Source organism: Sinocyclocheilus anshuiensis, unplaced genomic scaffold (assembly GCF_001515605.1).
Source record: "Sinocyclocheilus anshuiensis isolate Anshui unplaced genomic scaffold, SAMN03320099.WGS_v1.1 scaffold461, whole genome shotgun sequence".
NCBI lineage: Eukaryota > Metazoa > Chordata > Actinopteri > Cypriniformes > Cyprinidae > Sinocyclocheilus > Sinocyclocheilus anshuiensis.
In genome coordinates, this window is record NW_015541005.1 from 2,479,303 (window position 1) to 2,492,445 (window position 13,143).

At 36.0% G+C, this 13,143-nt stretch overlaps 1 protein-coding gene and 1 long non-coding RNA gene across 2 annotated transcripts in view; both read right to left on the bottom strand.

The window, feature by feature from the left end:
- LOC107690295 (ras-related protein Rab-5C-like) overlaps nt 1–8,996 on the bottom strand; it is a 25,312-nt gene extending 16,316 nt beyond the window's left edge. The window contains exon 1 of the mRNA XM_016488592.1: nt 8,803–8,996. Within this exon, the coding sequence (XP_016344078.1) occupies nt 8,803–8,985 (183 nt within the window). The 5' untranslated portion in view covers nt 8,986–8,996. The remainder of the gene's footprint in view (nt 1–8,802) is intronic.
- Nucleotides 8,997–10,009: 1,013 nt separating this feature from the next.
- On the bottom strand, nt 10,010–11,004 carry LOC107690296 (uncharacterized). The gene is made up of 3 exons (XR_001634422.1): nt 10,845–11,004; nt 10,258–10,326; nt 10,010–10,087 (listed from the first exon to the last, which is right to left on the bottom strand). It is a non-coding gene; the product is annotated as an uncharacterized LOC107690296 (long non-coding RNA).
- Between the last annotated feature and the right edge of the window lie 2,139 nt (nt 11,005–13,143).

A 13,143-nucleotide genomic window follows, 5' to 3' on the forward strand; every position in this document is an offset into this window, starting at 1 on the left:
ATATATATATATATATATATATATATATCCTGGTAATAACTGCAGGAAAAGGCCAATTGAAGTAGTAAGTAGTGGGCAATGAAAAAAGTGATTATGGAGAGTGAGATGTCGCTGCCAACATCATGTCTTGAGGTTCAGTCTAATCCAAAGCATGTGATGGAGGTTTAGAATCCCTCTCTCTCTCACACACACACACACACACTTCTGCAAAGTACACCTTCTCAATTCAACATGCCTTGATGGAGAAAGTGGTACAACCTAAATAGAAACAAACAAAAAAAGCTCGCCAAAACCACACCAGAGTTTCATTATACAGCAAACATCGATTAAATAGACAGTCTAAATATCATTTATCGCACTTGAAACTGCTTTTTTTAATTACAGAAACCCTCATCAGAAATTACACTTAAACGCTAATGTGTCTAATTTGACAACATTTTTTTTTTTACAAGTGACGTGTAAGAGCGGCACATAATTACTATAGTACACAATAGTAACTGCAGAGCCGCAGCGCTGATGAATGGAAAAAAGGCAAGGTCTTGAGCTTGAGATGCACAATGGTCAGACGTCCATTCTAGTGCATATTTATGTAAACAAATAAAAGCAACACAGCCTACTGTAAACAACTCTGACAGAGCTTTATGATTGGCCAAAACGTCTTACGTCAGGGCATTCAGACCTTGTACATGCTCATACTGGCAATCCTGTTCTTTGTTCACACATAGCATCATACTGATAATTTACTGGTAATGTTACAACTTCTCATACCAGAAAATTGCCAGAGCTGATTTACTGACCTTTCGAAAAATTGACCTTTCAAAAAGGTCGAGATCACACATGATCTCTAAATGATTAAAAAATTATCTGCTGAAAAGGACAGAGAAAATTTAACAACACGACAGATTTTTATCACTTTTTCTTCTTTTTTTTTATTTGATTTTTTTTAACATTTTTTGTTAAATCAAGCATATAATCAAAACACCTGTTATAATGCTTGTTTAATTCTACTTTAATAATGTTAAAGGGGTCCTATTATGCTCTTTTACAAAGTCTTGATTTATCGCATCACGCCACATCTTTAAAATTCAAATACATTATTTTCTCTGAGTGTAGGCACACAGGCGGCGCCGTTCGGCATCTGTCCGCGGCGCCCAGCTACGTCGTGTTGTACTTGTAAGAATTGTTCTAGACATGCCGAAAATGTGATGCTACAGCACAGCAGCTCTTCTTCTTCTTGGTTTTCTCTGATGCATTAAAAAAGTGAAAAAGCATAATAGGACCCCTTTAAGAAACCTCATGGCCAAACAAATGCCTTAAAAATAAATGAAATAAATATCACCAGCAAAAGCACCTGGAATATCTCACTCAGTTGTAAATCAGTCTAGAGAATAATTCTAACAGTGAGGCCAACGAAGGATCAAAAATATAGAAATAATTTCACCAGAGAAGGTGTGGGTATGAGAGCATGTTTTTGAAATACTGATGCGATTTTCACATGTTCTGCTTTACTGCTTTTTAACAAGAACTATAACAAAGAACTAAAGCATCTTATAAGCAGATGGACTAACCTCAAAATGAAACTTGCAGCAATACTTATAAAGTTAAATTCATAATGTCATTAATGATATCAGACACTCACTGTGGAAGGACGGTTTCGTCATCATAACTCTCTTCACCGCAATGCCCCTTTGTTCTGAAACCAAAGTTGAAGTGACCAAATTCCAGACCATGATTCATGACATAAATAAAATTCCACAGAGCACTGCTGTAATTTCCTGCCATCACATTTTATTCTACTACTATCAGAACTAGCCACCTGATTCACTTCCTGTCATCTTTTCAGTAAGGCCACCTTACCGAAAGACACATGCAGGTTGTGACACCTGTGCGTACATGCATCGGCCTGAAATGCTGTCACCAGCATTCCAGTGATTATGGCTCATTTCCATTTTGTGTGAAATCACATCATACCAGCTGAATATACAGTGCTGTGGTAAATCCAACAAGGACTGCAATAATACCGTCCCCTCCCCCCATCAAACAGTTGAGAGAAACAACCTGAGAGGGAGAGATCACAACAGTGTGGAAATAGGAAATGCTCTCCAGGAAACTGACCCGCTGGAAGGAAATCACATGCATCACCAACATAGAACCGCAAGCAGCCTGATCATTAAACACATATCTGATAGGGTGTGTTAGAGAAGACCGTCTATCTACCTATTTCGTCTATCTTACAATAAAAACGCTCCATCAGACAATGGCTTTTTGCATCTCTCAGTCTGATTGTGCAGGCTTGTAATCTACTTTGTGCTCCAATTGTTCCTGTTCATTAGAGCCGCTTCAGCATCAGTTCAAACATTTCATCTTCAGATGTGCAGATCTGGGTTATTCAGACACATTAGGTGGTTTGTACTTCCTACATAAACATGTTTCTTGATAAAGAAATAGTATTATTTCGGATAAAGATAAAGTATTTCAAAAACATGCTCTCATACCCACACCTTCTCTGGTGAAATTATTTCTATATTTTTGATCCTTCGTTGGCCTCACTGTTAGAATTATTCTCTAGACTGATTTACAATTGAGTGATATATTCCAGGTGCTTTTGCTGGTGATATTTATTTCATTTATTTTGAAGGTATTTGTTTGGCCATGAGGTTTCTTAAAGGGGTCCTATTATGCTTTTTCACTTTTGTAATTTTAGTCAGTGTGTAGTGTGTATGTTTGGGCATAAAAAAGATCTAGAAAATCCACTTGTTGACAGGAAAGGAGGAAAAGCCATGTATGGAAATATTTTGGATTTGCGGCTGATGACCAGGGGAACATCATAGATCAACAAAAACCAATTTGCAAACGATGTCATCGAAGTTTTCTCTCAAAAGGAGGAAACACATCCAACTTAATAAAACACCTCAAAGACCGACACCCAGATCTAATGAAAGAGTTCAAGCAGGCAAGATTCAATTAAATTGTATATTTAGAGCTTCTGTTATAAATATTATATCATATTTTAATTTGAATGTCGGATTGAAATAAGCATCGCGCGTCTGCGTAGTTAATCGTTAGCGTAAGCACGGCTAACGCTAACGGCTAACGCGAGTATTAGAATGAAGTTTCTTTATTTACTATTTAATGCTCCTATAGCTTTTATTAGATTAAAAAGCAGGAGGGCGTGACAGTATTTACTATTTTTATCTCCTGTATAGTTGAGTAACACGTTACAATAAGATACCATTCATTTACATGACTTCATGTATTATCTAACATCAACTTACAGTGAGTGAACAATATATTTTTTAAACATTCATTAATGTGCAGAATGTTATTTAATACATAATTGCTATATAACTATTGTTTATTGTTAGGTCATTTTATCTAACAAATGGAATCTTATTGTAAAGTGTTTTTAATTTTACAGTTTCCATCTATGTAACAGTGATATCATATACACTTAATGTAATCTTATCTAAATTTATTATAAAATCTTGAGGTTTATTTACTGAAAAGTTGTATTTTAGCTAATGTTGACATTATGTTGCATTTGGTCAGACTCAGCCCATTGCATTACTAAAGTATATTATATTTTCCTTTTACAGCTGCAGGCAGAAGAAGATAATGAAACACCCCAGCAAACTGAAACAGACAACAGTTACAGATGCTTTTCAGCATCAGCAGAAATACTAAAAAACTCACCTGAGGCAAGAAGACTGAACCGAGCTGTTGCTGAATTCATATGTATGGCATATTGTTGTGTTTTTTAGGTTTGTAATTTTTTGTTTGTTTTTATTTTCATACTTTTATTACTTGTGGAAAAAGTAATAATTTGATAACTTGAAATACAATTTTAAATAACTATAAAGAATGCCATTGATTTTTTGTACATTTTATTTTTGTTTAACTTTATTAATAAAAATAGTGCATTGTTCAATTAGCATGTTTTTGTGTTTTGCTTTGGTACCGAAATTGGTACCGAGAACCGTGGATTTTCACTGGTATTGGTACCGAATACTGAAATTTTGGTACCGTGACAACACTAGTTGGGGGGTGGGGAGGGGCGAGGTTGTGGTTAGAATGCTTGGTTGAGTGAGAGCATCAGACGAGACGACGAAGAAGAAGTGCTGCTGCAGAATTAGTGCATCAGAGAAAACGAAGAAGAAGAGCTGCTGTGCTGTAGCTTAAAATTTTCGGCATGATAAAGATACCTAATAACATTCCTATGTGTCTGGTCTTCACCAAGACCTGAAGACTAAAGGCTGATTTGGCTGTTGGCAAGCAGACCAGCATTATTAAGTTTTTTTTAATCTACTATTTATTAGGGTTGTGACGGTGAGGAAATTTTCCCACCGGTTAATCGACTTGTGACAACACCGGTAATACCAGTATCATCGTGGGGGGCAGGGGCATTCCCTCTTTTCCTCGCTTTCCTTTGCTTTTAAATAGCTTGTAAAAGCAGTGTGCGCTTTTTATTTTCACTTTCAAATAGCAGCAATTTGGCGTAAAGCAATTGTTCGTTTTTACTTCGTTTGAATTTTCCCTCTTTTCCTCGCTTTCCTTCACTTTTAAATAGCTTCAAAGCGAATTAGCAATAGTGGCAATTCGGAGTAAAGCAATTGTTCGTTTTTAGTTAGTTCCTATTTTCCTCGCTTTCCTTTGCTTTTAAATAGCTTAAAAGCGCTGTACGCATTTTACTTTCACTTTAGAATTAGCGGCAGTTAGGTGTCAATTGCTTGAATGCAATAACAAAATACAACGTCAAACTCACTTTAGCGTATATATATATAACACATAGAACTTTTATTAACAAAACAAATAAAAATACACCATGCTATAGGGCAGACTATGCCTAATATAAAATAACAAATAACTTACATAAAGTTTAAATGTACAAAACTGGAAACAAGTAAACATGTATAATATATAACCAAATAAATAAGAAACGTAGAACGTTTATTAGCAAAACGAGTAAGAAAGCTTGGAGGCACGGCATACACCTTGATGTCAAATAAAATAACTAAATGACACAAAGTTTAAATAAAGTAAAAATCAGCAAACAATGTGGAACCAATTAAATAAGAATCGAATTTAAAAAAAAAAACGTAAAAAATCACCTTAGATAAACGGCAAAAGTCAACAGGCTTTTCAAAATCCAAAATATTGCCAAACAGGCGCTTTTGCATCTCGTTTCGAAACTAAATCATCCGCTATCATCTACCAGTATCACCGCCAGCACCGTCTATCACGGCAAGCCTACTATTTATATTTTATTTCTGTTTTATTTAAATTAAAAAATACTTTTAGCTAACAACAAGAACACTGAAGAAGACACAAAACAAAATTGTAAACAAGTTCCCACATCTTTTGACTAATTTATTTTTTCTGGTCATCGTGAATACTGGCATAGCGATTTTGTTTTTAAATCGTTCTTTAAAATTGTTTCTATTAAGAGTGATATCCACTTGGCAAAATTATTTAGCTAAAGATAACAACCACAAAAATTATCATTACAAAAACCTCTATGACTAAATCACAATATTCAGTTTGTGAACCTTGTATTTGTGTGTTAGTGTTTTAATGCCATGCCAGCAAACCGTGTAAAACAATATAAGTGACAGTCATAATCATAAAAGGAGAGAAAGCACTCAAAAGTAAAAAAATAACCTTGATCACACCCAGGCTTCTCATAAAAACCTCAATATCAACATATTATGAGTCATCTGTTTATATAGGCACAATATTTGGCAATGGCCATTTCAATCCAATGAGCAGAGAAATTTAAATTTGATTGCTTTAATGGAAGAAACACAAAAACAGCTTTCTTGATGACCTAAAATGCCTCAAGCAGTCACAAAGCATGCTGGGAAAAGCCACTTTGCTCTGCAGAGCAGAACTAGGAGATGAAAGTAATATTCTGTTCCTGTTTGCTCACCTGCAGTGACAGTCAAAACAAGAAAGCGTCACACATTAACTGAAGCACATTTCCATCTAAATGAAGTCTCTTTCTATATTCATTCACATCAAATAATTCTTATGTTAAGCAATAGGTAGATCCTCACGTCAAAACTAACCAGACCACAAATAAGACGCAAGCCTATATTGTATCTCTCAAAGACAATGGAATTACAAGACTGTAAACAGTGCTGAAGAAAGCAGGTTTCTGCAGTCATGTGTGCATCAAGTGCCTCTGCGGAGCAAAAGTTCACTACACGCAACAGGACAGTGAACAGGCGTTATACAAGATTTCAAATCCTCACCGTATCAAAGGTGAACATTCATAACTCACAATTAAAAGTATTGAAAGAAAGTATGAGTATGAAGAGAAATATGTACTTATGTTGTAAATAGGCATGGGCCGGTATGAGATTTTGACGGTATGATAACCTTAAGCAAAAAAAATATCACGGTTTCACGGTATCACGGTATTGTTGTTACAGCTCTAAAATGTGTTAATTTGAAATGTCGGGGTTTAAAAAAAAAAAAAAAAAACCTGAACACAATATATTTTGAGCAACATACAGAATATTTGGAACAGTAGAATTTGTTTATTTTTTCTTTGATTTGTTTCTGAAATGTGGGCTGTCCTGCAGCTTAAACAAAAAGAAAAGTAAAACTAACGGTGACAGTGCTTGCATGTTTATTTTCCCCACAAGAATACCAGCATGTCCACCTTCTCTGGTTTACTTGACTTTCGCTAGAAAACCATCCATCATTTCCTCAATATGCCAGTCATTTTTGCTGCACGCACCATCGCGCTCGTGCTGACGCGGCTAGTATACTCTCTAAGCGCTGTTTCGTTATGCTTTCAGTTTCGTTTGCCGTTTGATGTTTCTCATATGCAACAGAAATGGCATCGCTTATGAGTTGACCAATGCGGTGGTCGCACCAGCGCGACCGCACAAAAAATTTTGTCGCACAGGCAGAAAAAATGGTCGCAGTCTGGAGCCCAGCTATATCATCTGAAGCCATTCCATATCTTAATGTGAGGGACAGAATTTAGGTTTACAGAAACTCATCTTCCTTCTGCTGCAGCTGTCAGTCATTCTCCGCTCAGCATTCAAACAGCACGTCACGTTCAGTTATGACAGTCAGCATAAAACTCTCTCTCCAAGATGATATATTCCCATTATAATACTTTACGTTTAAGGAAGGAAGGAATTATCACAAACAGAAAGATTATTAGAAGCCTTTCTTTTTCTCATGATTTCTCTTATATTCATGAATGTATTTTTGTAAAAATACAAATAGTTAACAGAATAAACAAGATTAAATTGTATAATTTGCCCAAAATATTTTTTTCAAGATATTGTTTTTGCTGCTAAATTATACAGTCAGCTAATTATAAATGAATTATTACTTCTAAGACATGATAAACAATTCAAAAAGCACTGTTCACTAACAAGAAAATAAATATATATCTGCTTAGCTAAAAATAGAGTTGTGTTATCAAACACAGTTGTTAGTTATTATTACATTTACAGAATTGACAGATACAGTTTTAGATATTAAGTTTTATTAAATAATGTATTTGATTACTACATTATTAATAATAATTAATTAGTATAGACACTGGTGTACGTGAGCTTCCAGGTTTACCATATTTGATGTGCTCTTTATATGTGCAATGATCACTGTTTATATGTGAATAAAAAAAGCATAAATAAAATCTGCCTAAATTTTCATTTTGGGTGAACTATGCACAATACATATTGTCACTATACACAGTACATATCGCAGCATTTTAGTACTGCGATATGTTGTGACAAGAATTGTGTGTGTGTGTACTGGTTTATATATCCTGGTGGGGACTTAAACCTGACTACACACAGACTCATGGGAACTCGTGTCACGGTGGGGACCTAAATTGTGGTCCCCACGGGTACAAAAGCTTATAAATCATACAGAATTAAGTTTTTTGAAAATCTAAAAATGCAGAAAGTTTCCTGTGAGGGGTAGGTTTAGGGGTAGGGTTGGTGTAGGGCAATAGAATATACGGTCTGTACAGTATAAAAACCATTACGCCTATGGAGAGTCCCCACAAGGCTAGCTGACCAGACATGTGTGTGTGTGTGTGTGTGTATAGACTGCTATCGTGGTGTCTTGAGAAGCATAAAAGAATATTGTCTCGTAGCTTTGAGCTCATATCAATGTATGTGCGATCTTAAGAGATGACTCATTTAACTGACCTGTCAATCAAGCCTCCTCGGGCCACATTATTGACTTCCTCATGAAGTCCTCCGTCTTTCAATTCTGATCTGCCCCTCCCACGATCTCTGACCACAAGCACTCAACTGAACGCCGGTGAACCCGCTACACTGATAAAAACGGGCAGGGCTTCAGAAAAGTTTTTGAAAGCGATAAAAGACGTGTAGATGCACGTTTGGAGAAGTATCACCTTACTAATCGCAATACAATCGGCGCTTTGCGACACCTCGGAGATGCGTGTGGCTGCATCACAACGGTCAAAGGATAAGCCACGAAAACAAGGAAGCCCTGCTGTAGATGGTCAAACTTCAGAGCTGCTGCTGATCAAACACACATATGGCTGTGTACGCACCCATAAAGGCCTTCTCTGTTAAACTGAACTTTTGCCGTAGGATTCGTGCTTAGAATGTGACAGATAGACAGAGAGGCCAGAGTTACTCCTTTATTATGTCGCCGAGGGAAAGATCCAGAGGAGTGGCTCAAGAGCGTCACGAGCATCGGCTAACAATCTTGACAGTTCCTCTGTATCAGTAAACCACGACCAGCTAAGTTAGCAATAGCCTATCAATAATCATATCAGTACCCAAATCAGACAGCGGTTACCTTGAGATATGAGTGCGGCGCTTTTCTCTTTCTGTCAAATCCCTGGCTGTCAGGATGAGAGAAAATGTCCCTCCTGCCGCCTGATGCGTCTCCAGTCGTCGGGCCTTGGCCTTCACTTCCGCTTTGAGGGACGAACTTCCGTAATCCGCATTCTTCCGAGGAGGAGGGGCTTGTTTTTAACATACGTTGTGGTGGCCAATAAAATCGCGGTTATATATTTTTTTAATCCAAGACCAGAGCCATAGAAAGAGAGAGTTGCGTCAACGGAAGGCCAAAACGCTCGATCGTCACGTGCATAGACATAATAAATACCTAGACGCCTCATTGGCCGCTCGACCGCACGTCAACGTCGCCGCCATATTGGTGCAGGCAACTGTCATATCGGGACCGAAGAAAACATACCTGACTCGTCGGCAGCTTGGGCATCTACAAACCGTCACACAATAATAAAAACAGATCTCGGGGTATTATCTTTCACAGGTAAGACTGAACAGTTGTTTCTGTATGTTTTTTGGTCATTCTTAGCTTTATGTTAACAGCTTAATTAGCCACCAGTCAAATGTTGGGGTTGATGACAGAGAAGCCTAACTAAATAACTGGAGGCAGAGTTATTTTTAACTCCGTGTAGATCACAAACCTCTGAAATCGGTTGATAAATGTAAACGTTATCGTGTTTTTATCCAGAAGCCAACCCTTGAGAGGACTTCAGATGAAGCTGACTCTGAATAAACATACAAAACTGCTCAATTTTCCTTGCATTGTAATCAACATGATAACATCATGTAACCATTGCTTTAATTTGTTCATTGTTTCTGTATATATTTCATTGTTTCTGAATACATGACGTTACTTAACTGCATGATTTGTATAGCCTAATTTTAGAACATTTCTGCCATATGAACATTACTTTGGCACAGTTACACCTGTTAACAGAACTCTTATTGGTAATGTTCATATGGCAGAAATGTTCTAAAATTAGGCTATACAAATCATGCAGTTAAGTAACGTCATGTATTCAGAAACAATGAAATATATACAGAAACAATGAACAACTTAAAGCAATGGTTACGTGATGTGATCATGTTGATTACAATGCAAGGAAAATTTAGCAGTTTTGTATGTTTATTCAGAGTCAGCTTCATCTGAAGTCCTCTCAAGGGTTAGCGTCATCTCTTCACAGGTGTTGGGTCATCTGAAGTCCTCTCAAGGGTTAGCGTCATCTATTCACAGGTGTTGGGTCATCTGAAGTCCTCGTAAGAGGCTGGATATAGATAGCAGGAGCAATCTATAGATTACACCAACAAAATGTGATGGAATCATACTAGGGAACTGGCACTTTTTCACAAAGACACAAAGAGCAGGGAAAGACTTGCCAAAACCAGTGAAGAGACTCATTGTGAGGTTGATGTCTCTTTACAGGGAGTACAAAAAGACGAAGAGCAGGGAAAGACTTACCAAAACCAGTGAAGAGACTCGTTGTGAGGGTGATGTCTCTTTACAGGGAGTCTTCAGGTAGTTCTTGTTCTGAAAGCAAGATAGCGAAGGAGAAAATCACAGGAAAAATGGTTAAGTGATGCTCCATCACATTGCAGTCCTGTGGCATCACTGCTCAGTCTGTTCCTTCAACACAGTACTTCTTTAGTAGCTAAGACGTTTAAGTATAAAATACAGTAATAATGTACAGGTTTACTGTGATATATATATATATAATATAGTTGTATATAATACATTTTTTGGGAAATTTAGCCTAGCATGATTCTGAAATTAAAACTGCTCGTCTATTTCAAACTTTTCATTCTCACTTAGGTCCATCTGCATCCTTTTCAATATATCCAAGTCTATTAAATAACTCCCCACCAGCAAAATCACTTTTAAAAGCCTTAATTACACAACGATGGATGAAACTGCATGAAGAGAATGAATAACATCCCGTAAATCTACTAATTAAGTGAGGAATAATCTAATAATAATCTGTTTTAATGCACAGGGTAATTTGATTAGCTGTGCTGATAATATACAATTTTGTTCTATAAATGTCGTACCTTTTAAAAGTTCATCACAACGGTCTCTTCTGCTGCATCTCTACGGCGCTGATAGTATGAGCGCTAACTTCCGGGAACTATTGAGCGGCTCCACGATCCGCCATTGCTGTAAAAAACTGGTCCATTGGAGTGAACGGAGTTGTCGCAACTCTCTCTCTCTCTGGCTCTGTCCAAGACAAGGTTATAATAAATGTAAACTTTTTTTAGCCTTTAATTACGACTTCTCATTTTAAGTATTGAAAGGTTAAATTTCAAATTAGGGCTACAATTAATTATTTTTCTATGTTTTGAGTACAAGTTTTTGTGTGTCATTACCATATGTTTTTTTTTTCTTTTTGATTTGACTTCTAGATAACTTGTTGTGTAGTGTATAGGCAGTGTTGTTATTAACTAAACCTAAAACTATTTAATGTTCATGTTATGTTCATTGTTCATGTTAATTGAAATAAAGCTATGATAAAATATAAATGTAAATATTAGATGAAAAACATAAATGAATAAAAAGGAACATTAAAAACACTGCCTGGCAACTAACAAAAAATAAATGTATGTTGATGTACTAAAATAGGCTAAATGAAATAAAAACAAATGAAAGCTAAATAGAAATATATATTTAAAATTACTAAAAATTGAATCTATAAAAATCTAAAAAGCCTAATAATAATAATAATAATACATATAAATAATTTATACTAAAATAGCACTGGTGTTAGGAAACCCAAGGCATACCTGATCTTTTCTTTAAAAATATGTAATTTGCATGACAGTGTTGATCAAGATGTATTTTATATGTTATTGTTTCTTTTTTTTTTTTTTTTTTGCCCTTTTAGTGTCTGTTGAAAACAGATTAATTTCATTTCTATTTCACTTTAATAACATAAATAAACAAAACTGACTTTATTAACCACATAAGTCAGTTAAGATAGGGGTTCTGTGATAGACGTCTGCTGATTACGTCTTTAATTGATTTTTCCGTACATTTCTGCCATATGTACATTAACTGACAGTATTGAATTGAATTGAATTGAATTGAATTGAATTGAATTGAATTGAATTGAATTGAATTGAATTGAATTGAATTGAATTGAATTGAATTATGTGGGTGTGCAGTCATTTATCATATTTAATAATAATACGGTAATAAGATGCCACATCAAGATCAAATATGTACTGTAGGTCTGCTCTGTAGACTTGTGCTGGAAAACTGACCCTTGTTTGTTGTTATATCAAAACAAGCTCTACATGAAAACAAGATCAGCAATGCATGTGGCTCAAGATCATGTACTAACCAGTAATCACCAAGCTGGGGCGCCACAGGCTAATTATACTGTAAATTGATTTTTTTTTTATCTCGTCAAACGCTGATGGTTTCTGTCAGGTAAAGTACGGCTGTGATTCTCAACCTTTTTTACTTGAAGGCCCCAACCGCCAAGTTGTCCAACTCAGTATTCAAAACAAAAATAGACTAAGATATTTTAAGTATTTCTAATATTTATGCTACAATTGCGACAAAGCTGCTTGTTTTTAAAATAGTTATCAAAAGAAACAGAAAGTGTTAATATATTACATTTATTAAACACACAAATCATTTAGTGATTCCACAAGTTTTAAGAACTGTTTGTTCTTCAATTAAAACCATAACCATTGGGGGTCATTCATAAGGTCCCACTAGTTAACATTAGTTAATGCAATAACTGACATTAACTAACAACAGCAATACATTTGTTACTTTACATTTGTTAGCAATATCTTTGTTAATGTTATTTCATAAAAATACAACTCTTTATTATTAGTTCATGTCAGTTCATGTCCATTAAAGGGGTCATATGATGCGATTTCAATTTTTCCTTTCTCTTTGGAGTGTTACAAGCTCTTGGTGCATAAAGAAGATCTGTAAAGTTGCAAAGACTAAAGTCTCAAATCCAAAGAGATATTCTTAAAAAAAGTTAAGAGTCAGCCAAGCCCCCCTAAAACGGCTCGTTCTAACACGCCCCCACATATCTACATCACGATGTGAAAATATTAGCATAATGCCGCCCAAATGTGCACGCAAAGAAAGAAGGTGTGGTTTCAGGAACAGCAGTAGTGTTGATGCAGCCATGTCAGGGAGAGGCTGTGTGATTCAGTGCGAAAGCAAAAGCACTTTATTTGGCCTTCCGGAAGTAGATGCAATTAGGAATCATTGGTTAAGATTTATTTACAACAGAACAGCACAACCCAGATGTTCGAATTTGTGCAACGCATTTTATGGACAACAGTTTTTTGAACCTAGAAGAGTACAAGGCTGGCTGTGCACAAA